This window comes from Pelophylax lessonae (assembly GCF_965119305.1).
Source record: "Pelophylax lessonae genome assembly, chromosome: 7".
Taxonomy (NCBI): Eukaryota; Metazoa; Chordata; class Amphibia; order Anura; family Ranidae; genus Pelophylax; species Pelophylax lessonae.
Genome location: NC_138774.1, coordinates 149,618,463 through 149,642,757, shown reverse-complemented (window position 1 = coordinate 149,642,757; position 24,295 = coordinate 149,618,463). Strand labels below are relative to the sequence as shown.

Here is a 24,295-nt window from a genome sequence, read left to right as displayed (position 1 = left end):
TTTTTGTTCTGAAAGTAAAATAAAAGTAGAACATAAGCGCCCATTCAGACTGGCGCGACACGACTTGCTGGGGCGACCTGTGAAGCTGTGCACCGCGACCTTGGCGCGACTTGCAGGGACTTCATATAATTGAAGTCAATGCAAGTCGCCTCCAGGTCGCCCCAAACTAGTACAGGACCCTTTTTCTAAGTCGGAGCGACTTGTGTCGCTCCTATTAGAACGGGTCCTGTACTATTCAACGGCGAGCGAGCGACCGCGACTTGTCAGGCGACCAAGTCGCCTGACAAGTTGCACTAGTGTGAATGGACCCTAAATCCACTTCAGTGTATAGCAGCAATCTTTACAATAACAAAATATGCTTAATCATAATAAAAGACATAACCTATTACTAATTTTGGTATCAGTTTCTCTTTTCAGCCTTCCTGGTCCATGGAAAGTTTCCTATGTTATAGTGTTAATCAGAATGGCTCAATCAGCTCAACAGGATGGCTCAATAAAATACTGGATACAATCAATACTTTAAAATAAACAGCTAAATGTTAAAAAAAAAAAAAAAAAAAAAAAAAAAAAAAAAGGACAGCCAATATAAAAATGTAGAGTTGATTACTTTATGCAGAAGGTAGAAGCCTGAATTGTGATCATAATAATGTAGTCAAGATATTGCTTATTGCAGTGTAAGTAGGACGGTTAAAATGTATACACCAGAGTTGGGAATATTTCAGTATTCTGATCAGTAGCTTTCCTCACATTGTGGAATGTTCCAATGGGTTTGATGTTTTCCAGACCATAAAGAGAAAATAAAAATGCTACATTTTCAGCTCTAGAGAATTCCTTTGTCCTAGACATTGCCCAGACTCCCAGTCGAGTAATTATGAACTTCGCCAACCCTCCCTTTCAAAACAGCCTCAACCTTGATTGTTTCTAAATATCCAATGACTATTGAAGTGGTCAATTCAGACAGATTGAGACTGAGCTTCCAAACAAGACAGGAGCCGAGAGTATGAAAAACATTGTACAGCTTCAAGTAACACAAGTGGCAGAATTGTCCAGGAATGTGTAGGATGAGAAGAAGCAGGATTTTATAACTTGCGCTCTAGTAACCAAATGAACATTTAAACCTAGAATAGCAGGCACTTGATTAAGGAGAAGCACCACACATCATTCACAACTGTATTCAGCCAGTCCTAAGATTCACACACACACTGCCACACTATATTCTTAAGCCGGCCATAGACGGTTCGAATCTCTGCAAGGACTGGCCAACATTCGAACTATGTATGCGCAGGCTGTCCATACCAAAATTGATCCAACAGTGAACTTGGGTACAAGCAGCCTGTAGGATTTTTCATGTGATCATTTCCAGTGGGTATAGCCGCAAACAAGAATCAGTGTCCTCCGGGCCAGGAAGGCTCCCTTAGTCCCCCGTCAGTAGAACACAATAGCTCTGCAGAAGAGATTCCTTCATCAACACTGACTCGTGGTTGCAGGAAAGAAAGCCGCACCATCTATGGCCTGCTTTAGAGGACGACAAGTATTTAGTGCCTGCAGCTCTGCACCTTCCTCTTTCACATTACAATCTCCAGTCTTCTTATTGGCTTATGAAAGAACCAGTGGCGTACCAATAGGGGGGGCGGGGGGGGCGGTCCGCCCCGGGTGCCACACATTAGGCGGGTGTCAGCGAGCACCAGGGTGACACCCGGGGCCGGCCGCCGGACTGCCTCCGCCGCTCGCTTATACAGGAGCGCAGAGGAGGAGAAGCTGTATAGCAGAGAATGGGAGAGAGACTCACTTCGCTCATGAGCCCTGCATACACAGCGGGAAATGCCGAAGTGAACTCTGCTAGATAATGAGAAGGCGATTGGTTGCTAGGACCGCCTAGCAACCAATCACCGGCTCATTAACCAGCACTGTAAACTTCGGCATTTCCCGCTGACCGCTGTGTATGCAGGGCTTGTGAGCCTCTCTCCCATTCTCTGCTTTGAACAGTTCCTCCCTCTCTGCTCTCCTCCTCATAAGGTAAGGGGGCGAGGGGGGGGGCGGACAATTGTATTATAAAGACAGTCGGGGGGGAGGGGGTCTGCATTGTAGAGGGGGTCTGCATTGTAGAGGGGTTTTATTGGAAGGGGGGGGAGGGGTTGTCTGCACTGTAAAGGGGTTTTATTGGGGGGGGGGGTCTGCATTGTAGAGGGATTTTATTGGGGGGTGTGTCTGCATTGTGGAGGGGTTTTATTGGGGGGGGGGGTGTGTCTGCATTGTAGAGGGGTTTTATTGGGGGGGGGTCTGCATTGTAGAGGGGTTTTATTGGGGGGGTCTGCATTGTAAAGGGGTTTTATTGGGGGGGGTCTGCATTTTAGAGGGGTTCTATGGGGGGGTTTGTATTGTAAAGGGTTCTATTGGGGGGGTTTGTATTGTAAAGGGGTACTATTGGGGGGTTTGTATTGTAAAGGGGTTCTATTGGGGGGTCTGCATTGTAAAGGGGTACTATTGGGGGTGTTTTTATGTAAAGGGGTTCTATTGGGGGTTTGCATTGTAGAGGGGTTCTATTGGGGGGTTTGTATTGTAAAGGGGTTCTATTGGCAGGGGCTTTGTATTGTTAAGGGGTTCTATTGGGGGGCTGTATAATTTAAAGGGTTCTATTGAGGGGGGGGGGGGGTGAGGGCTATGTAATGTAAAGGGTTCTATTGGGGGGGTGCGGAAACTGTGTAATGTAAGGGGTTCTTTTGGGGGGCAGGGGCTGTGTAATGTGAAGGGTTCCATGGGGGCTGTGTAATGTAAGGGGTTCTATTGGGGGACGGGGGCTGTATAATGGAAAAGGTTCTATGGGGGGCGGGAGCTGTGTAACATAAAGGTTTCCATGAGGGGGGTGTGGACTGTGTAATGTAAAGGCTTCCAATGGGGGGGGGGCTGTGTAATGTAAAGGGTTCCAATGGGGGGGCTGTGTAATGTAAAGGGGTCCAGGGGTATGGGGGCTGTGTACTGTAAAGGGTTCCAATGGGGGGGCTGTGTAATGTAAAGGGGTCCAGGGGTACGGGGCTGTGTAATGTAAAGGGTTCCTATGGGGGGGGCTGTGTAATGTAAAGGGTTCCAATGGGGGGGCTGTGTAATGTAAAGGGTTCCAATGGGGGGGGCTGTGTAATGTAAAGGGGTCCAGGGGTACGGGGGCTGTGTAATGTAAAGGGTTCCAATGGGGGGCTGTGTAATGTAAAGGGGTCCAGGGGTACGGGGGCTGTGTAATGTAAATGGTTCCAATGGGGGGGCTGTGTAATGTAAAGGGGTCCAGGGGTACGGGGGCTGTGTAATGTAAAGAGTTCCAATGGGGGGCTGTGTAATGTAAAGGGGTCCAGGGGTATGGGGGCTGTGTAATGTAAAGGGTTCCAATGGGGGGGCTGTGTAATGTAAAGGGGTCCAGGGGTACGGGGGCTGTGTAATGTAAAGGGTTCCAATGGGGGGGCTGTGTAATGTAAAGGGGTCCAGGGGTACGGGGGCTGTGTAATGTAAAGGGTTCCAATGGGGGGGCTGTGTAATGTAAAGGGGTCCAGGGGTACGGGGGCTGTGTAATGTAAAGGGTTCCAATGGGGGGGCTGTGTAATGTAAAGGGGTCCAGGGGTACGGGGGCTGTGTAATGTAAAGGGGGTCTTCCTACATTTTACTCGCAGTTATTACTGCAGTCCTATAGATTTTTTTTCTGCATTTTCTGAAAGCGCACCAAAAGTCTTGCATGCTGCATCTTTGGCTCTCTTTCAGAAAACAGGAAAATAATTTTTTGGGGGGGGGAACGACACCATGGTTTACTGCACCAGGTGACACCAACCCTAGTGACACCACTGGCAGTAGCACACAGTAAGTATGCCACTGCCAGTTACATGTATTTCTGTCTGGCGCCTCAAGTCAATCGGCGCCGTTTTTGCAGAGGAGGAGGGGCCTGGTCGCCGGGTCAATGTGCGGTTCGTCGCCTGCACGCCGGTGGGGGGGGGGGGGGGGGGCGGGGGGTGCCAGATATAGGATCCGCCCCGGGTGCCAAATGCTCTAGGTACGCCCCTGGAAAGAACATCAACTACTAAAGAAATCCTGTCCGTGCTCACCACCTAATTTAAATAACCTTGAAATATCTTAAAAAGGACAGCATTATGTAATCTACACACATTTTGCAGAGAAAACCAATCTAGGCAACACCTAAATGAGGCTTCCCCTTTGCTCTGATCCTCTCTGATTACTTTATAAACACTTTAAGCCTTTCTGCGCAGTCACATGCCCACAAAGCTCCAGCTAGCCGTTGTACTATGGAAGAACCGACAACAGCGCCGAATCCCCTACACCTGTAATGTTAATCCACTGCTGACCAAAGCTCCCAGGGTTGTCGAGGCATTGTCCGCCACCCGGCAGAAAGTGAAGAGAGGTACATATTTTTACCAAATTTTTTTTTTACCAAATTAAAAAGCATCACTGAACTATAGCTGGATGAATCATAGCTTGAGCACGATATGGCCATATGGTGGGACTAAATCCCCATTTTTATTTATGGATTGTCTCCATATTTGATAGTAATTTCTTTTGCATGTGTGCGCTATTCTTTTTTAATATACATGTTGCTTGGTCCATAGCTGCACCGGCTTTAGATATACATGTTCAGGGTTTGCTCCCCCAATTTTTTGTTTGTTTATCACTGAACTATAGCTGGATGAATCATAGTGGGCAAAAGTCTACACAATATTTAAAAAAAAAATACATCAAACTACAAACTAAACATAAACATACATTTAGCAACAATTATTGCTGGTAAGATACTAGTAGATCTTAAAAGGAACATCCAAATCTGGGAAAAATATCAAACTTACTTCTTCCTCCAATTTCACCACCTTGCCCTGTGCATTGTTTAGGGCCTGGTCTCTAATCTCAATGTGTCTTCTTTGATCCTCATTCATAGAACGAAAAGACGACATCTCCATTTCCAGCTTCTCCTTCTCTCTCTGGAGTTCCTTGTCTGTAAGCATATACGGTAAATCAAAAATTAACTGCTTTTCAAAAGGTAATTAAAGCTTTACAGATATGGACATTTTACCTCAATTTTAAAAAACATTCATTTGTTTTTTTTTTTATTATTTTAGAATAGAACAATATTTTTTGTACAGTTATTTAACAGGATGACACTTTTAGGAATTTACTAACCGACAGGAGTAAACCAGTCTCAAACAAGACGTAAAGGAGAGTTGAATCGTTTTTTTAAACCCTATTCAATTTACAGATTATATTGTTGGCCATTCATGGCTCAAAATTTAGCCTGTTCAGCAGGGACTGGCCGAATTTCCATCCATGTATGGGAAGAGAGGTGGTTATATATTATACAGGATTTATATAGCGCCAACAGTTTTCGCAGCACTTCACAAGACAAAAAGGGGGGACAGAACAATTACAATACAGTTCAATACAGAAGGAAGGGGAGGTTATACAGAACTTCTGTTCAACCGCTCTGTCAGCAGATTTTCCCTACTTAATCAGCACCACAAGCTATAGCCTACAATGCTGATCAAGAAGTATTGTAATAGTGATGTCTCCTGTTGTCAGAATACAATAGCTCAGCAGGGAGGACTTCCCCATCCATATTAAGTGGGTGGGGAAATGGAATCAGTTTTTTTCCGTTCAAAAAATAAAAAAAATAAAATAATAATAATTTATGGGCTGCCTAACAAAGAGTTGAGTGACCAGTCTGCAAAGGCTTGGAATGTACCTTTTTAAACAGATGGCATCACTTGGTTGAATTTTTAATTAGCAAGATATTTTACTGCAGACCTTCTCAAACACATAGAAGGATATATGAGCTAAGAACCATACAACAAATATAAATATGCATGTCAGGCATGCCCTGGCTATTTTATGTGCAAAAGGAAGGGCTGAAGAAAATGTAAACTTTCCCAAGTACTAGCCTTTTCAGACGGTAGGTCTCTTTCCTCAACCATTTTTCTTGTCATGCATGACAAAAGACTGCAATCATTTGCAGCACACAACGGTATCATAATCACAAATATCGTAACCATTTTTGGCCACCCTTAGTCAAAAGATATTAAACAAACAAAGTACAAGAATTACTTCTGTATTTATTCATCAAGTTATTTTCCTAATCTATGGCAGTAAACTTAATTTTGGTATGTTGATCCATATGACTGAAAAACATCCTGTAAATCATGCTAGGAGTTGGAATACAATTCTCTTCACAATCACGTGTAATACCCATATTTTGCAAGAGTGGGCACAGCGAGTTTAAACGGCTGTCATTGTTCATTCAAGGTCCTCCCTTAGTGCCAATCCTTTGACTCATACAGTTAAAATGTAATTATAAACATCATCATCAACATCCCTCTATATTCAAACTATGTAAAACAAACATCTGGGTGTGTGCTCGAGAAATGGGTGTAATTCTGTGATAACCCAGGGACATAAATTAACAACAGAGAGGGAGAGCGCTCCTAACTGGGAGCAGTTTCACCAGGGCAATTTCACCAGCTCTACTGTCCCCCAAATTGCAGTAAATGAAAAGGCAATTGGTTTTGTTTTCAACAAGTTTATATTTCTTATACTATGGACAAACTTTATTCCAACAAAACAAATGAATCGGTCATCCATTTCAAGCATACAAATGTAAATGTTCTGCCTAATAGCACAAGATGCCTACCATTACATTTCTCAGCCATGATCCCTCTTCAGGGGCCCTCTTTGATTGAGCCACTTTGTTACTAGGGGTGTGGCTTCCTTAAATTGAGCCCCACTCACCTTGCTCTCCCCAGTCCAAAAGAGTGATCATAATGCCCCCGATGTGTTCTCACATAGCAATTTGGTAGGGATGCACCATAAAAAGTCTTTCCAATAGTTACAATCTAAAATCTTGGAGGCTTTTCTGATTAAGGGGATTATAAAAGCTTGTTTTATTGCCTATAAAATTAACAAACATGTTATACTTACCTCCTCTGTTGCAGTGGTCTTGCACAGAACAGAACAGCCTGGACCCTACTCTTCTCGGGTCCCTCTTCTGTGATCCTGGCCCCTCCCTCCTGTTGAGTGCCCCCACAGCAAGCAGCATGCTATGGGGGCACCCGAGCCGAGTCACAGCTCCCTGTGTTCATTCAGACACAGAGCTCTGACCCGGCCCTGCCCCCCTCTCTCCCGATTGGCTAGCTGACTGACAGCAGCGGCTGCCGTTGGCACCGCTGCTGTGTCTCAGCCAATCAGGAGTGAGAATCTCAGATGGCTGAGACAAGTGAACATCAGTAGAGAGAGGGGCCTCAGGTAAGTATTAGTGGGGCTGCTGCACACACAGAAGGCTTTTTATCTGAATGCATAGAATGCATTAAGTTAAAAAAACCTTATGCCTTTACAACAACTTTAATAAAAAAGTTATGATGCATCCATTCATGGGAAAAATGTTCTGACAATACACAAGAGATTGTGGGCAAAAGAAGAACTTTGCCCATAACATTTCACATTATTATTTATGCTACCTAAATAAGTATGTCCTATAAATTGCCTACAGCATTGCTCCTGTTTCTTTTTGCTGGAGGCAATTTACAGCACATACTAATTTACTGCTCCCCCCATGTAGCAGTAAAGCTTGAGGCTGTCAGCAGATTAGCCTCCAGTGGTTCTGATTTTTGGCACAATGCTGACAATAGAGAACTGAGGCTGTGTAGCACACTGCATTTTAAAAACACTATAGACACTAGCTTTTAAAGTTTTACATAGCTAAACCTGCAAAAGATACAAGCATGAAGCTATCCATCAGGGGTTAAAGGCCTGTACACATAATAAAAAAATGAAAGTAAAATTTCATCCGACGAATGATCTGCCAATTTTCAGATCTTTAGTATGCTGCTTTCGACAGCCGATTTCAAATTTTTGTACGCTAAAACTGGATGTGCAGGCTATAAAATTTTTATCATACGTGAACACAACGTCTGATTTTTGCCTAAATTAGTAGTGTTTTCATCTGATAAAAAAAAATTAAAAAAATTAAAAAAATCATAAGAACAAGACTAGGCATGCTCAGAAACGAAAGAATGCATACAAAACAATTCAACACATGACATCACTTCTAAAAGTTGAATTCTGTCGTACGAGAGTTCTCATATGAAAGTAACCTCTTCACTTTCCATATGATAGCATGCAACAAAAAAAAGGGAAGAAAATTTGTCCGATAATCTGATCGTGTGTACGAGGCTTTATAATCACCAAAGTATGAAGGAAGCTTTTGCATAAATCTTTTACATCTAGAAACCAGACGAGTAGTATAATTTGTAGGGAAGAGAATTAACTAATTTTCAATGTGAACAGAATTTTTTCAAAAAAGAATCCTGTACAAACCCAGCTACAGCCAAGATAGAACAATAATTTGAATAGAAAACAAAAGCAAACAGGCTGTAGTGCTAAATGCAAGAAGCTATTACACAAAGCAGTTGAGTGGGCATATAATATGCAAGTACCATACAACCGGAGAAAGAATGCATCAGTGCATATCCCCTCCACTACAAAATGTAGACCAATGGAAAAGATTACATAGAGTAGATCATGGCAAGCACCAAGTCTCAGAGCATATAGAAATTCTTTTTTAAACTAAAAGTTTTCACATGGTCTTGGCAGTTAGCAACTTGGGGATACCAAAAAACATTTACAGCTTTTCTTTAATTATAAGGGACTGTAATGTGTGGGGACATTTCAAATGTAAAATGGTATTTGGAAAGTTCAATAAAACTTTAACAGGAAGTAAAATCTTGGCTTATAGTTAACTAAAATATAACACAAAGGCAGTGGCAGGGACAAAGAATGAGGCACAGAAAGTAGGAAGCCCGAACAAGGATATGATCTGTATATCATGCAATTAGTGCACATAGAGCACTGCTGATAAGTGACAGGATCATTGACATTACAGACATTACTTTGTGAACTAGAAATGAACAGTATCTAAACAGAAGATCTAGTAACACTAGTCCCTGCAGCCATTAACACCCAGTCACTGACAGACCAGTATAGCCACATTCCACACACAGCAGTGGGAGGATGGTGAATCAGGGCAAAGGATTACATGAGAACAAGGCTGTGCCACTTCTGATGAGCTATGTGAGAAGCTTTCATCTTTGCGTGTCCACCAAAACGTGACACCAACAAACTAATTGCTGCAATTTCACTGGCAGGTAACAGGTAGCTGTGGGAAACCTTTGTTAAAAAAAAAAAAAAAAAAAATACTCGACTTGTCAGTGATATACATATGATAAAAGATACAATAAGCCAATAAGGATACTGATGAACAATAAATGTAAATAAAGTCTTCCAAAAAAAAAAACTTTGCTGAATTTACCAGCTTCTTGTCCAGGGCAGTTATTGCGATTCTTAAAGGTATATCAAAACGTAAGGTACTTCGGTATGGACTAATGTGGATGTGGAAGGGTTCTTTCACACAGATGCATTTTTAACATGTACCCATTGACTCATCGGTGCCTTTTTGGTGTGCTTTTAAAAAAACTGCACTGAAGATGCTGCATGCAAGACTTTTCAAAGCCCAGCGCACCTGAAGTGTGTGAACAGTTACAAAGGATTTAACAGGCATAGTATTCATTGCTCTTTTTGCCCTGGAAGGCGCAGCAAAAGCGCACCAGTTTGAAAGAGGTCGAAATGTGCTACATAAAAAAAAAAAACCTAATATGATATTATGTTGATATGGGTGAACAATAATAAACAAAACAAATATTTCATAGCTCGGTCTACACAACATAAAATCAACCAGATTAGTTCTGAAAATGCCAGTGAGGGCTGCAGCATCTACGATGTACTCAATAAAACATTTATACCTTTATAGCAGTAAAGCTGGATGTATTCTATCTACTTAGTTTGACCACAATAACTTCAATTTGTGGGCACACGAGGGCCCACCTGACTGGGTAGAATTGAAATGTAGGCTTTAGTACTACTAAGTGGTTTGTATAATCTACTTATAGTGAATCTGTTCTATACACAATAGAAAGGACAAATTGCCAGGTTATGAACATACAGTTTATGTCTGTACCTTGCACGTTTACAAATTTATAAATTTTTTCTCCCATTTACTTCCTTTTACTTCTTTGCCAGTACAGGACTGTTCTATAGTTGCATAGATAATCTGGTTTCAATAATGGGGGGGGGGAATGCTCATTTCCCTGGCAACAAATCTAGATCTCTATATGTACTCTACATAATTATGCAAATTATCACATCCGAACCGCAATAATTGCACTAAGGCAATTATTACTGAAGAACTACTGTTATTGTACATGGTGCTGTGCTACTGTATCTATAGTCTTTTACAGATATTAGCAGTAATCAATTGGTCAGAGGTTGTGTGTCTACGCCCCCCCAACCTGTCAGGAACCTGGCAGCGATACTAACCACCCACTGCCCAGGTGTGCAAAAAGTGCTGGAGGGACAGTGTTAAGAGCTAATTTCCGCTATGATTCCACAAAAATCTCCACATTGTTTTTTCATTACGCAACAATACAGATGGCCATTATAAGCTAAATCTTTTAAATTACTTTCTTTCATGTATATCAATGCAAAGAACAATGCATGACAAAGGAAGTATCTTGTTGTCATTACTCATGGCAGTATGTGACCTTAATGGGACTCAGAAAGTCTTATGGCTGAAATTTTAAAATTCAACTAGTTGAAAAATGAGTCAAGACATGGAGAAAGGGGACTGACTAGATTCTCCAATGGTCCAGTAAAAGTTAAAATATAATACATTTTTCTACCTTCCTCTCTAGATTGGTTTGCTGCACAAAGTGGTAAAGGCAAGCTTTATCCCCAATGCAGGATGATCTAGAATGACTGCCCCCCCCCCATCTCCATTCCAATTCCATTTTCCTTCCAATCCTATCAGTCACAAATGACCTGACCACTATTTTAAAAAGATAGTCATTGGTTTGCAATACCCCAGTCATTACACAGTTCTTTTTCTTCTCCAAGACACGCACTCAAACTTCTCAAACTTGCAGTATTCATGCTTTATACCTCCGAATCCCAGAAACATTAGGCAGCACAATTAATGTAAATCCTATGTAGAGGAACAATGTTAAAAATGTGTTATCGTGAATGAAGCTTTAGCTCTGCACTTGACTGTCACTAAACCTAACAACCTAACACTAACACAACCGATTTAATCTGTGAAGGTTCCTATCTCAGCGTAAACTGTATAGTTTCAGGCACACATTATGAAGAATAAGCCGGCATTCACCTCAGCAGAGTATATTCCTGGTTATTTTGAAGTGTTTTTTTTTCCCAGCCATTTTACAAGCTTTGGGCAAGCGCTTTTCACGGGTATCAAACTTCAGGGATCCGTTTCATGGGCTGGCCAAGGGAAGCATAGCTATTCCAAAAAGAAGGGAGCGGGTTTACAGACACTCCCAATTAGATCTTTTGGTCCAAAATATGCCTGAGTATGCTCAAATAAAATAAAAGCTCTTGTGTTTTTTTTTAGCATAGGTCAAGAGAAAAAGGGCGACTAAGCATACAAGTGTGAAACAGGGAAAAATTATAAAGAATGGGATCCTGCATGTTGAGTGTTGTCAGGCATATGGAAAACAGTTGAAAAACACTCAAGTATGAATGGGAGCAAAGGTAAGAAGTTCTAACAAGAAACACAGTAGATGCAAGAACATATATAAAGAATGAAATATCCATCCGCTACAGACAGAAAGCCAGCATATATCGCAGTTAGCAATAGAAAAACAGTTTGAATATTTATCTATGAAAATGAGCAACTAGAGAACAAGTATGTTCTAGCTAGTACAGCATACAGTCATAATCAAAAATTTGGTAGAAACATAGAAACATAGAATGTGTCGGCAGATAAGAACCATTTGGCCCATCTAGTCTGCCCAATATATCTGAATCCTATGAATAGTCCCTGGCCCTATCTTATATGAAGGATAGCCTTATGCCTATCCCATGCATGCTTAAACTCCTTCACTGTATTTGCAGCTACCACTTCTGCAGGAAGGTTATTCCATGCATCCACTACTCTCTCAGTAAAGTAATACTTCCTCATATTACTTTTAAACCTTTGCCCCTCTTGTGGTAGTTTTTCTTCTTTTAAATATGCTCTCCTCCTTTACCGAGTTGATTCCCTTTATGTATTTAAAAGTTTCTATCATATCCCCTCTGTCTCTTCTTTATTCCAAGCTATACATGTTAAGGTCCTTTATCCTTTCCTGGTAAGTTTTTTCCTGCAAACCATGTACTAGTTTAGTAGCTCTTCTCTGAACTCTCTCTAGAGTATCTATATCCTTCTGGAGATATGGCCTCCAGTACTGCGCACAATACTCCAAGTGAGGTCTCACCAGTGTTCTGTACAGCGGCATAAGCACTTCTCTCTTTCTACTGCTTATACCTCTCCCTATACATCCAAGCATTCTGCTGGCATTTCGTGCTGCTCTATTACATTGTCTTCCCACCTTTAAGTCTTCTGAAATAATTACTCCTAAATCCCTTTCCTCAGATACTGAGGTCAGGACTGTGTCAAATATTCTATTTTCTGCCCTTGGTTTTTACGCCCCAGGTGCATTATCTTGCACTTATCCACATTAAATTTCAGTTGCCAGAGTTCTGACCATTCTTCTAGTTTTCCTAAATCCTTTTCCATTTGGCGTTTCCCTCCAGGAACATCAACCCTGTTACATATCTTTGTGTCATCAGCAAAAAGACAAACCTTACCATCGAGGCCTTTTGCAATATCACTTATGAAGATATTAAACAAAATTGGTCCCAGTACAGATCCCCGAGGTACCCCACTGGTAACATGACCTTGTTCTGAATGTTCTCCATTGACTACAACCCTCTGTTGTCTGTCACTCAGCCACTGCCTAATCCACTCAACAATATGGGAGTCCATGCTCAATGACTGCAGTTTATTGATAAGTAAATGGTAAAACGTTCCTACAGGGTGAGCTTGTACCCAAGAGAAATATAGAACGACAGAAGTAAATAGCTTATTAGAACTAAAAAGTACACGTGAGACATGGAATATTAATGCAGTAGAAAATTAAGAGTGGGTATGACTTAACCAATCTGATACTAAGGGCTCTTTCACACTGGTCTACTCCGCCGCTGATCCCCGCTGAGCAAGCAACCAGGTGCGTGTTCACTCCACTTATGCAGAGCAGACACAGCCCGCTTTCCTCTATGGGTGGTCGGATGTAAACTAACCACCTGTCCGGTTACATCTGACTGTAATTCGATCGGCCAGACAGATAGGGGAAGGGTTTCGCCCTCTGTCTGGTTTTAGCAGATAGGATCAGATGTCAGCGGGCGTAAACCGACACGTCTGTTTACATTCCCCGCTCAATAGAGGGCAATAGATGGTCTGATAGGGTCCACCTAAAAAATCTGACAGGCGGAACCGATTGGTCTGTCCATGTGAAAAGGGCCCAATATGAGTGAATACATGTATTTTAGGCCCTTAAAAGGGTCTTTGATGGTGTTTAAAAGTTGGGCTCAGAATGGGAAAGGGAACTAAGCCTCCTAGCAGTGGTTTGGATGTTTTACTAAATCAGGAAAGGCTATTCAGTTTTTATATGCAATCAGAAAGAAGTATGGATATGCTGATCTATGCAAAGCTTAACACCAACGAGACATCTCATGTAGAAATAAAAGCAGCATGCTTGGTACTAAACAGGGCAACACCCACAGAAAATATGGTCTTGAAAAGAGGTAACTCCCTCAGAAAATATGTAAACACCTTTAATTAACTCCAACAATTAGCTGGAAAAATGTTTCACTTTTTAAAAAGCTTGGCTGTAAATGGGAACCACATCAGAGCCACCCCTCCCTCCACAGGGTGGGAAAATGGAGATCAAAGCCTTGACTAAAGAAACATCAAACCACCAAGCATCCAAATGAATAAAATAGACAAGAGAGACCAAAGATTCTATCAAACCAAGAATTTAAGGCTTCCAGAGATGAACACACTGAGAAATTCATGGTATAGCTTCACAAATTACTCATTAGTGCCAGTATAAGATTTGAATGAAAACCCTTATTCTCTACTACTAAAAGTCAGCTTAGGTCCTGATGCAGAAAGTTCATCTGATCAAAGCAGCTAAAGTAAGAACAAGCCCCAAGGATGTCAGCAGACCCGCCTGTTTCCATGGTACTAAATTGCCAGTACTGCTTTGTAGAAAAAAAAAATAATCGATCGCACCTATTGCCAAAAGTCTCTTATTCAAACATGGTTAAAAATGGAGTGCAAGAAATTGCATTAAAACCCACCTGCAGGCAAAATTTAAAATAAACAGAAAAAAAAGTAGAAAGTAACCTTATGGAGCATTTCATATTCCCAATGCACCATCTAGGTCCCTCACTGGCATGTGTCCAGGTGCAAGGGACTGGTAATCAAGGACTGCAGATGTGGCACAATGGCTAATCCAAACGGTTCCCTCATGCTGATGTCATCCACTACAGAGTCTCTGCTGTATTTCAAGAGGACCCTGATGATGGACATTCAAAAGAAAAAAAAAAAAAAAAGTGTCCACATCACACAAGTGGTGACGTTGATACATGAAAAAAGATCCTGCCTCCTGCGCACGGAAAGGACAGGTAAAAAAAAAATGTGCATCCATTTTTTGTTTTCTCCTTTTGGAGTCTATAAAGCATCAGAAGATCGCTGGTGCCATGCAGGTCTCCTGCAGACCTGTCCGTGTATCCCATACGACCAGGTAGATACACTGACCGTTACAAATCAATGAACTGCCACGGCGCTCCACAGCACCGTGGTAGTTCATGGAGAACAGCTCTATGTGTGAATGTAGTTCCATTCACACATAGAGCTGTGTGAATGAATAATGCGGCTGTGTGGGCGGAGCCCCATGCAGTCGCACTGATTTTAAAAAGTGGCAGCTAGTACAGGAAACTTTTTTCCGTACTGCTGCTGCAGGGAGAGGGGGCAGCAGCTACAGCATTGGGAACATGTTACATGTTCCCAAAGATGAACTTATCCTTTAACAACAAGTCGTCAGCTGTGTTCCCCGCTGATAGCTGAATGTAAAAAAAAGAATTGCCGGGGATAAAGAACTATTACCCCCTCCAAAAAAAAAATGGCGAAGAGTCCCCACCAAAATTTATACCAGACCCTTATCCGAGACCCTTATACGAGCATGCAGCATGGCAGGTCAGGAAAGGGAGGGGGATGAGCGAGCGCCTTCCTCCTCCCAATGTGAATGAGTATGGGGTGCATAGTAGCCCTACTCATTCACCAAAAAAACTGTCAATAAGAAATAAAAACAGTCAGCGGTTAGCCTTTGTCGCGGGCGGAGCTTCTGGGTCTGGCGGTGCAGCGGGCCGCGCGATTTACGTTGGATCTACATTGGGGGCCATTTTTTTTTTTTATTAAAGGCATTGTCAAAAACTGTGTGTGTGTGTTTATTTATTTTTGACACTTAATATTCAAATGATTAGAGTACAATGTACCCCATATTCATTAACAAAGGGGGCTTCCAAATTTGGATAAGCCCCCTGCCTGCAGACCCCCACAACCACCACCCAGGATTGTGGGGAAAAGGACCAATTTTTTCCCCTATTTGGCTTGGGGTTCCCCTCTAAATCCATATCAGACCCCCAAGGGTTTGGAACGGATTGGGGGGGGGGGGGGCACGCCATTTTTTGCCCTTTTTTCTGGCAATTTTTAAAATTCTTTTTACATTCAGCTTTCTTCGTGGAACCCCGCTGACAGCTGAGGACTAATCGGCTGTTAGTGACACTGCAGGCAGCTTCCCAGGCCGCTGCTTAGCAACCAGCTATACACTGTGTTAAAAAGGGGGGGGGGGACGCAAAATGCATGAAAACTGCATGCAAAAACACCAGTTTAAAAACACAAAGCACACTGCAAAACACGCCTGAAAACTGCATCAACCGCATAGATGTGAACCTAGCCTTAGTGTTTTTATGCCAGGGATTAACTGAAGGGGTGTAGGAGAAGGGTGGAAGGGAGCAGCCTGCAGTTCAGCTTTAATTTTGTTGCCTTGTAGCAGCTGGGTTTAATTTCACCAGAGCGAGTTTAGAGGGAAATTCACTACACCCCACCGGACATTACAACAGTGTTGTGGTGCGCACAGGGCACAGACCAAACAATTTGTTCTGCAGAAACTGCCATTGATCCAGAACAAAAACGTGCCAGCCACAAATGTGAACGAATCTTTAAATTTTGGCAAGAGTAGAGGACTTGTCAGGGTCTCTGGGCAGGACTGAAGTTAATCTCTGACAGTCTCCCTTCCTCCCTCCCATTTCCTCACCTCCAGCTTTGTTCCTACCCCCTCCTTCTCCTGCCCTCCACCCCCACTTTGGTACTTTTCTTCTCCATCCCTTTTTTTCTACTTTACAGTAATTCTTACTGGGGCCATGTTCTGACCAGGACCCTTGAAAAACACTACCAATATGGACTGTTACCATTTACCTGTCTGTTATTGCATTTCATACAGATGTTTACAAGGAGCCTTCTTCTTTGCACTGTATTATATGTTTTTGCATGTTCCAGTGATCAGAGCTGTAACTTATATATTTCCAATGTACATACCTAAAGCGCCTTGTATACTTTTTTTTTAAAAATCAAAATCAATTAAAATATTGAAGAAAATACAACAGAGCCTCATAAAAATCCTTTTGTCTCAGTCCCTGTTAGAGAGATTTAATCAGAACTACTTATCAATTATTTAGATATCATAACTCAATTCCAAGTGCCTTAAAGTAATTCCAGTGCGATCGGATTGGAAGTAAAGATTTTACAACACATGTTCATTCAGCTCCTTGCCTTATCAAATAAGCAAAACTGAAGACTAAAAAAAAATAAAAATAAAAAGTATAACTTTTAAAATTTTAAAAATTTACTGCAATTCGATAATTATGCATAAGGCATATCCAGTTTGCAATTTTCATCATACTACCAAAAGCGAGGTCAACCAGAATAAAACTAACCAATGTCACAATAAGGTATAAAATTAAAAAAAAAAAATAAATAAATATTTAATGGATGTACTACCAGGCTTACTCATTAAAGGGATATTAAAAAATAACAAACCTGTCATACTTGCCTGCTCTGTGCAGTGGTTACACAGAGCAGCTCCGATCCTCCTCTTCTCGGGTCCACAAGCGGCGCTCCTGGCCTCTCCCTCCTGCCGAGTGCACCCATAGCAGCATGCTATGTAAGCACCTGAGCAGGCTCACTCCCAAACCAATACTCGGTGTCCATTCACACACAGACCGTGTCTTGGTCTTGCCCCCGCTCTCTCATCATTGGCTAACTGGCTGAGATTGACAGTAGCGCATTAAAGGTGTAAAAAAAAAAAAAAAACACAAACAAAAACACAACCCTTGAGGCTTAAGACTCGATTCACACTAGCGCGACTTGTCAGCCTGACAAGTCGCGCTCCCTCGTGGTCCATTGACTGCTACAGGACACTGCTGTGAAGTCCATGCAAGTCGCTCCGAAGTCGTGGTGCATGGGAATGCACAAGTTGCCCCCGAAGTAGTACAGAGTCGTGCCGCCCCAGTGTGAACTGAGTCTTACAACCACTTTAAAACAAAATGCAACAAAACAAGGTCAATACATAACCCACATCATCCAGAATGTAGTTACTGAATTGCTGCTTTTGTTTAGTAGTGCACTTTGCCTATCCTTGCGATCCTTCAAAATTTCTTATTTAATAGGCTTCCTTCAGTGTGATTCATGAAGTTAATGGTCCCAATGAAGAAATAAGTTATTGCAGGAACTTACTTTGTGCTAGAAGTTGTGATATGGTGTTTCTGTTGTCCTCTGACCCCTCCAATTCCTTCACTGCAAGTTGTTTATTTGCGGTTTCCATTCGCTCTAAAGGAGGGAAGAAATGGCTTTTACTAGTTCTAGAAATGAGATTACAATGAATGGAAACTAAACGCTTGTAGATTTTACTCTGATTTGGATCCAACAATTCCTCAGCTACAACAAGAGAGGTTAAGTCTTTTAACAAAATGTTTTATAGCAGCAACCTAAACAGGAAGCATCACATATACACAACAGATGTGGCCGTTTTGTCTCCACAATCAACATTGCTGAAAATGGAGCCTATTTCTTCTGTGGGAATAGGCCACATGAGTGAGGCCAAAAGTGCCTCATATCTCTTGGAAATATAGTTAATCGGCAGGGTGGATAAAAAGGTAAAAAAATATATATTTTTTTCTTCATTTTGTTATTTTTTATTTCTATCAAATTCATTTTAATAAAAAGCTTTTGGAGTAAAAAAATGCATCTAAAAGATAGTTTTACTAAAGTTACATTAATAATTTAGTTTATTCAGCTTAGTTGTGTAGCATGAGGCTGTATATTCTGCAATATTTTCGTTTTTGGTAAACTCATTCAATGAATCCAAGCTCTGCAAGCTAAGATAACATGCACTGCATTGATGCATTCACACATTTTCACAGTAACCATGAGATAAAACGTAGTTCAGAAATATTCCTTTATCCTACTGTTTTGCAACTCTATGTATGGTACACTACAAACTGTATGAATAAATCGGTTCTGAAATTGCCTTTTTAATAACCTGACAGCTAACGATTCAAAATAGGAAACCTTCATTCTCTTACCCATTGGGTTATACTGCCCCCTACAGGAGTAGGACACTAGGCGGGGAAAAAAAAGTTTGGCTATGCCCTAGGGCCAGTCCCGGGGGGTATACTCCCTCTCTCTGCTATAGGTACTCTGTTTTGTTACAAGCAGTGTCAGAAGAATTGCAACTCCACAGAAGGGTGGGTGCTGAGTCCGTCAACGAACATCAGAGAAATGGATTTTATGGTAAGTCAAAAATACCTATTGCTAGTGCAAATGCTAGTGCAACTGTGAGGCTGATAAAGAAAAAGTTAATGGTGCTCATTTAGTGTGCATTTCACAGACTTTATTGATAAATGTGCTCACTGATGTGGATAGTACAGATATATTTGGATAAACTATCAATGTTTGAGTGATATCCTCTGTCCCGGAGGTGAGGTTTTAATCCAGAAATGTATAAGTGCTATCGTGCTGAACAAATAAATATTCACATTGTGTGATGGTTTATAGAATAAAAAATAATGGTGGGGAGATTACTCCCAGTGCTATGTGCCAAGCAGTGAATTACCAGTTACTTCCGGTAATGTATAACTGGTTTCCAAAAGCAGTGTTAAACATGGAGGTGTGGGAACAGCGAAAAGGAAATTCCCAAGGCTAAACTATAGCCAACCAGGTACACAAGAGCTCAACCAAAACAACCGGAGCTGACCTAAAAAAAAAAAAAAACAAAAAAAAAAACAAATACACCCTCAAAGAGAAACAGGTCCTCTAAACAGCAGCCTGCAAAACCTTGCGGCCAAAGAAAGCATCCGCAGATGCCAACACATCCACTTTATAGAACTTTGTGAAAGTGTTCACCGACGACCAGGTGCCCACCATGCAAACCTGCATCACTGACGCCTAATGACGGAAGGCCCAGGAGGCACTGAGCGCCCAAATAGAGTGTGCCTTGACAGGGAAAGGAGGAACCTGACCCTTGATGAAATGGGCCTGAATCACCGTCTGTCTGATCCATGTGGAAATGGTCACAGAGGAAGCGGACAACCCTTTCCGAGGCCCATCCGTAAGCACAAATAGTCTGATAGTCTGAGTCTGATTACCTAAAAGACTCCGTAGCTGCCAGGTACACCCTAATCGCCCGGACCTCAGCCAAGGTATGCAATTTCCTTCGTATGTTTTGGCCTGGGACACAGGGAAGGCAACACAGTGTCTTCCTTCCAAAGATTGTCTCCGATTTTTATTTGAATAAACGGCTGACAGAGGCAAAGAACCACCAAATTTCTGTAAACCACCAAGGCGGACAAAAGGATAATGCCACCAATTCTGACACCCTGCGCACAGAGGTGATAGCCACCAAAAAGGCCACCTTCTGGGACAGCGTAAGCAGGGGAATCTCAAGGATTGAGAGCACCAAATTGAGGTCCCAAGGCGGTAACGAAGACCGCATTGGAAGGGTCAATTGCCGAACTCCCTAAAGAAAAAGTACGCACCAGGGAGTGTGTGGCCAAGGGCCGTTGAAAGGAGACCGCTAAGGCAGACATCTGGCCCTTGATAGTACTCAAGGCCAGTTTCTGCTCAACCCCCCATTGAAGGAAGGTCAAGATTAGAGCCACCGAAAAAGAACAAGGATGAACCCCAAGAGACTCACACTACGCAATGTAAGTCTTTCACATACGATGGTAGATCTTCCTAGAAGTAGATTTCCAATCTTTTAACAGCGTTGGAATCAAAGATTCAAGACAAACCTCTATCCATCAGCATCAGGTGCGGGCGATTAGGGTGTACCTGGCAGCTACGGAGTCTTTTAGGTAATCAGACTCAGACTATCAAACTATTTGTGCTTACGGAAGGGCCTCGGAAAGGGTTGTCCGCTTTCTCTGTGACCATTTCCACATGGATCAGACAGACGGTGATTCAGGCCCATTTCATCAAGGGTCAGGTTCCTCCTTTCCCTGTCAAGGCACACTCTATTTGGGCGCCCAGTGCCTCCTGGGCCTTCCGTCATTAGGCGTCAGTGATGCAGGTTTGCATGGTGGGCACCTGGTCGTCGGTGAACACTTTCACAAAGTTCTATAAAGTGGATGTGTTGGCATCTGCGGATGCTTTCTTTGGCCGCAAGGTTTTGCAGGCTGCTGTTTAGAGGACCTGTTTCTCTTTGAGGGTGTATTTGTTTTTTTTTTTTAGGTCAGCTCCGGTTGTTTTGGTTGAGCTCTTGTGTACCTGGTTGCCTATAGTTTAGCCTTGGGAATTTCCTTTTCGCTGTTCCCACACCTCCATGTTTAACACTGCTTTTGGAAACCAGTTATACATTACCGGAAGTAACTGGTAATTCACTGCTTGGCACATAGCACTGGGAGTAATCTCCCCACCATTATTTTTTATTCTATAAACCATCACACAATGTGAATATTTATTTGTTCAGCACGATAGCACTTATACATTTCTGGATTAAAACCTCACCTCCGGGACAGAGGATATCACTCAAACATTGATAGTTTATCCAAATATATCTGTACTATCCACATCAGTGAGCACATTTATCAATAAAGTCTGTGAAATGCACACTAAATGAGCACCATTAACTTTTTCTTTATCAGCCTCACAGTTGCACTAGCACTTAGCACTTCGTAAGGGTATTGTCATTTGCACAGCAAACTTTTCCCTTTTGGCACGGTGCACTTTATATAGAATTTATTTTATGGCATTCGTGGAATATATAAGGATTATATGTATTTATTGATTTTATCAATTTTTTGGGATCATGGTGGATTACCTAGTCTAGTCCACACTTTCCCACACACTGTACAGTACGGTACCATATCCACATTTCCCTTGAGCAGGTAGCGCAATACACCAACATTACTTTTTTATCTGTCTATTGGACCCCAGGATCTCCAGGGGTTGGTTGGTGGCAACTTACACCTGACGGTTACACATACTCTATAGCGCTGGTCATACCTGAACTTTTATTTTATAGGTCACCAACAATGTTCTGCTCTCTGAAGGGCTGGGTCACTCCTAGATATTATAAATCCTATGGCAAAAAAAGTAGCTCCCATATCTGTATATCAGCTGCTAATGTTGCTTCTTGTCTAGAGTTTAGCTTTAATCAATGCAGCCGTTAGACACACACAGCATAACACTATACAACACTACATATAATGCTTCGTTATTACAGTAGTGATGCATCATTATCTGCTCGCTGGATTTTCTTTTTCTTTTAAACACTGCAAACCTGGAGGCATTTTAAAGGAAGCAGATTAATTGAAGATGATTATTTTGAGGGGGAGTTAGAATTTAAGTGACATGCACATGGTTTAAACCATTCTGATGAAAGGTTGGTCTTTATTACAGGAAACACCCAATAATTGTGAAAAAACTAAGGCTGGCCACACATGGGTTGAATTTCAAAAGAACATTTTTGAAAATCAGAAAATTTGTGCGTTCTGTGATTTCATGGTGCCACCATTGATTTCGAAATTTGACCAACCAAGCCTTCAATTTCACCCCATTTTTTTTTTTTTACAGTAAATAATTTTCATGGCTGGGAATCTTCTTTTCTTTCTGAGAATTTTATTTTCCTGCACTCATGTGCATTTCTTTTTCAGTTATATTTCTTGCATGATTCTCCCATCATTGATTCGAAAATTATTAATTTTTCAAAAAGTTTCAAACATGCTCGATCACTCAAATTCGATGACTGCACGAAAATCGGCTTTTGCAGCGTCCCACTAATGGTGCGAAATTCGAACAACAATTTTTAGATAAGATTTTGGAAAGAAAATTCTTTCCAAATTCAGACCATGTATGTCCAGCTTTACACCATTCTAATGAATACCTGAACTACTTTCCTATGTGAACAAAAGGTCCCATGAGTAAATGGGCAGAGTTAATGATAGTCCTTAATATCATAACAGAGTTAAACCAGCAACATTCACGTCTCACATGATCTCCAGCAAGGGCTGAAATGTAAGCAGTGTTCCACGAACTAAAGGTGAATCGCTTTTCGCCTGCAAAGGCACCTACAAAACATGCACCATTAGTAGGTCTTGATGTAGAACTATAAGCAAAACTTTTATTTTTCAATTTATTGGATAAAGGGAGGGTTATAACCCCTGTCAGGTTCTTTTGCCATCTGTGTCCCATTAGGGAGAGTTACCTTCAATTCCAGTGCCATAGCCAAAAAAGGATGTGAGGAAATCCCTCCAAATAAGGAAATCTCTTGAAGCCCCCCGGGTCACCATAACTAGTGTCCCCAAGATGTCCCCTCTATGAACTGTTTAGGAGACATCCCAAAATTTCAGAGATTCTTTTACTTTCAGGAAAATGATAAACAGGACAAATAAAAAGGGGGTGCATCTCCCTAATAGGGTCAGAGGTAGCAATAAAAACCCAACAGGTATTTGAATCCCTCTCCACTGCCCAAAACTAAAAGTAGAAAAAAAAAAAAAAAGAAGATTTGACTGTAGTGCTGGTTCACACCAGTAGCTCGTTCCTGTGCCATTCAGTTTTCAGGCTATTAATTTGAATGGGATTAAATCGCACTGGACTGCAAAAAAAAAAAAAAAAACACCACCACCACACACACTGCAACCAAATTGCTTAGCACTGTATTTGCGATCCGCCTTTGGGGTGTCGTTAGGAATCTATTGACACAGAAGACAACAGAAGATCTCACACCCAGTGTGCACAGAAACTGGGTTTCCCGCACTGCATTCCAGAGAGAACCTGGAACCAAGTTATACTTTAAGGACTAGTTTTAGGTTTACCACTGCTGTAACAAATCAACTGTCTAGGAAAATTCCTGTGCTTCATCTGAATACAAAAAAAAATAAAAACACAACCCTTTGAACATGGGTCTTCTGGGTGTTACCCATAACAGCCAGACACTAATTTTCATTTTCTGCACTGGAAAATAAAAGGCTGACATATGACTTTTGGAGGGCTGTTAAAATGTGTTTTATTAGTCTGTGTGGAAAGATACACAGGCATACGGAGAGGCTTTTAAAAAGGAAAATGCTACTTTCGCGGAAACAAAATGATTTCGCAAGCTCATTTGCAAAAAGGTAACCAAAATTGACTTAGCTTTTCTAATCGGATTTTCTAAAATATTGGTAAAAATGTAAAAATAAAAAAAAGTTTCTTGTAACTAAGGTAGGAAATTACATTTTGGGGGTTTTCTTTGCTGTCCATTTGCTTCATTATCTCCTTTTCAGCAGTTTGCATTATTACAAAACGAAGACTGGTCCTTGTGATTGTAGTATGCAGACCCTGTCACTTAGCGCTCAGAAAGTAAAACGTGAATGAGATCCATGGAGAACCTTCAACAAAAAAAGCTGAGCTGGGTAAGAGCTTGCAAGGAATTCTAAAAAAAAAAAAAAAAAAAAAAAAAAAAAAAAAAATCTTCACAAAGTATAAAGCTGGCCCTGCTTTTCTCAACAAAACAAATTACATTTTGAATGAAATGTATATTTAGTGGGACACTTGCCAAAAAGACACCACTTTTGTTAAAATGGAGTTTGAAAATACTGAACAAAAAAATGATCTAAATAGGGTAGTACATACCTCTACTGGGCATGTATAAGCAGCAATGTAAAAGTCAGAGCAAAAAGGACCCAAGTTTGTTCACAAGATGAGCTACACTATGGTTCATGCCCCAAGTTCATTATAGCCTGGGTTTATTACCAAAGTAGTATATACAACCTGTAT

At 41.5% G+C, this 24,295-nt stretch overlaps 1 protein-coding gene across 1 annotated transcript in view; it reads right to left on the bottom strand.

Moving 5' to 3' along the window:
- Positions 1-24,295, bottom strand: part of AMOT (angiomotin) — an 81,754-nt gene that overhangs the window by 24,817 nt on the left and 32,642 nt on the right. Inside the window, exons 4-5 of the mRNA XM_082264276.1 lie at positions 17,777-17,869; positions 4,836-4,981 (exon numbers count right to left, since the gene is read on the bottom strand). Coding sequence (XP_082120402.1) covers positions 4,836-4,981; positions 17,777-17,869 — 239 coding nt within the window. The remainder of the gene's footprint in view (positions 1-4,835; positions 4,982-17,776; positions 17,870-24,295) is intronic.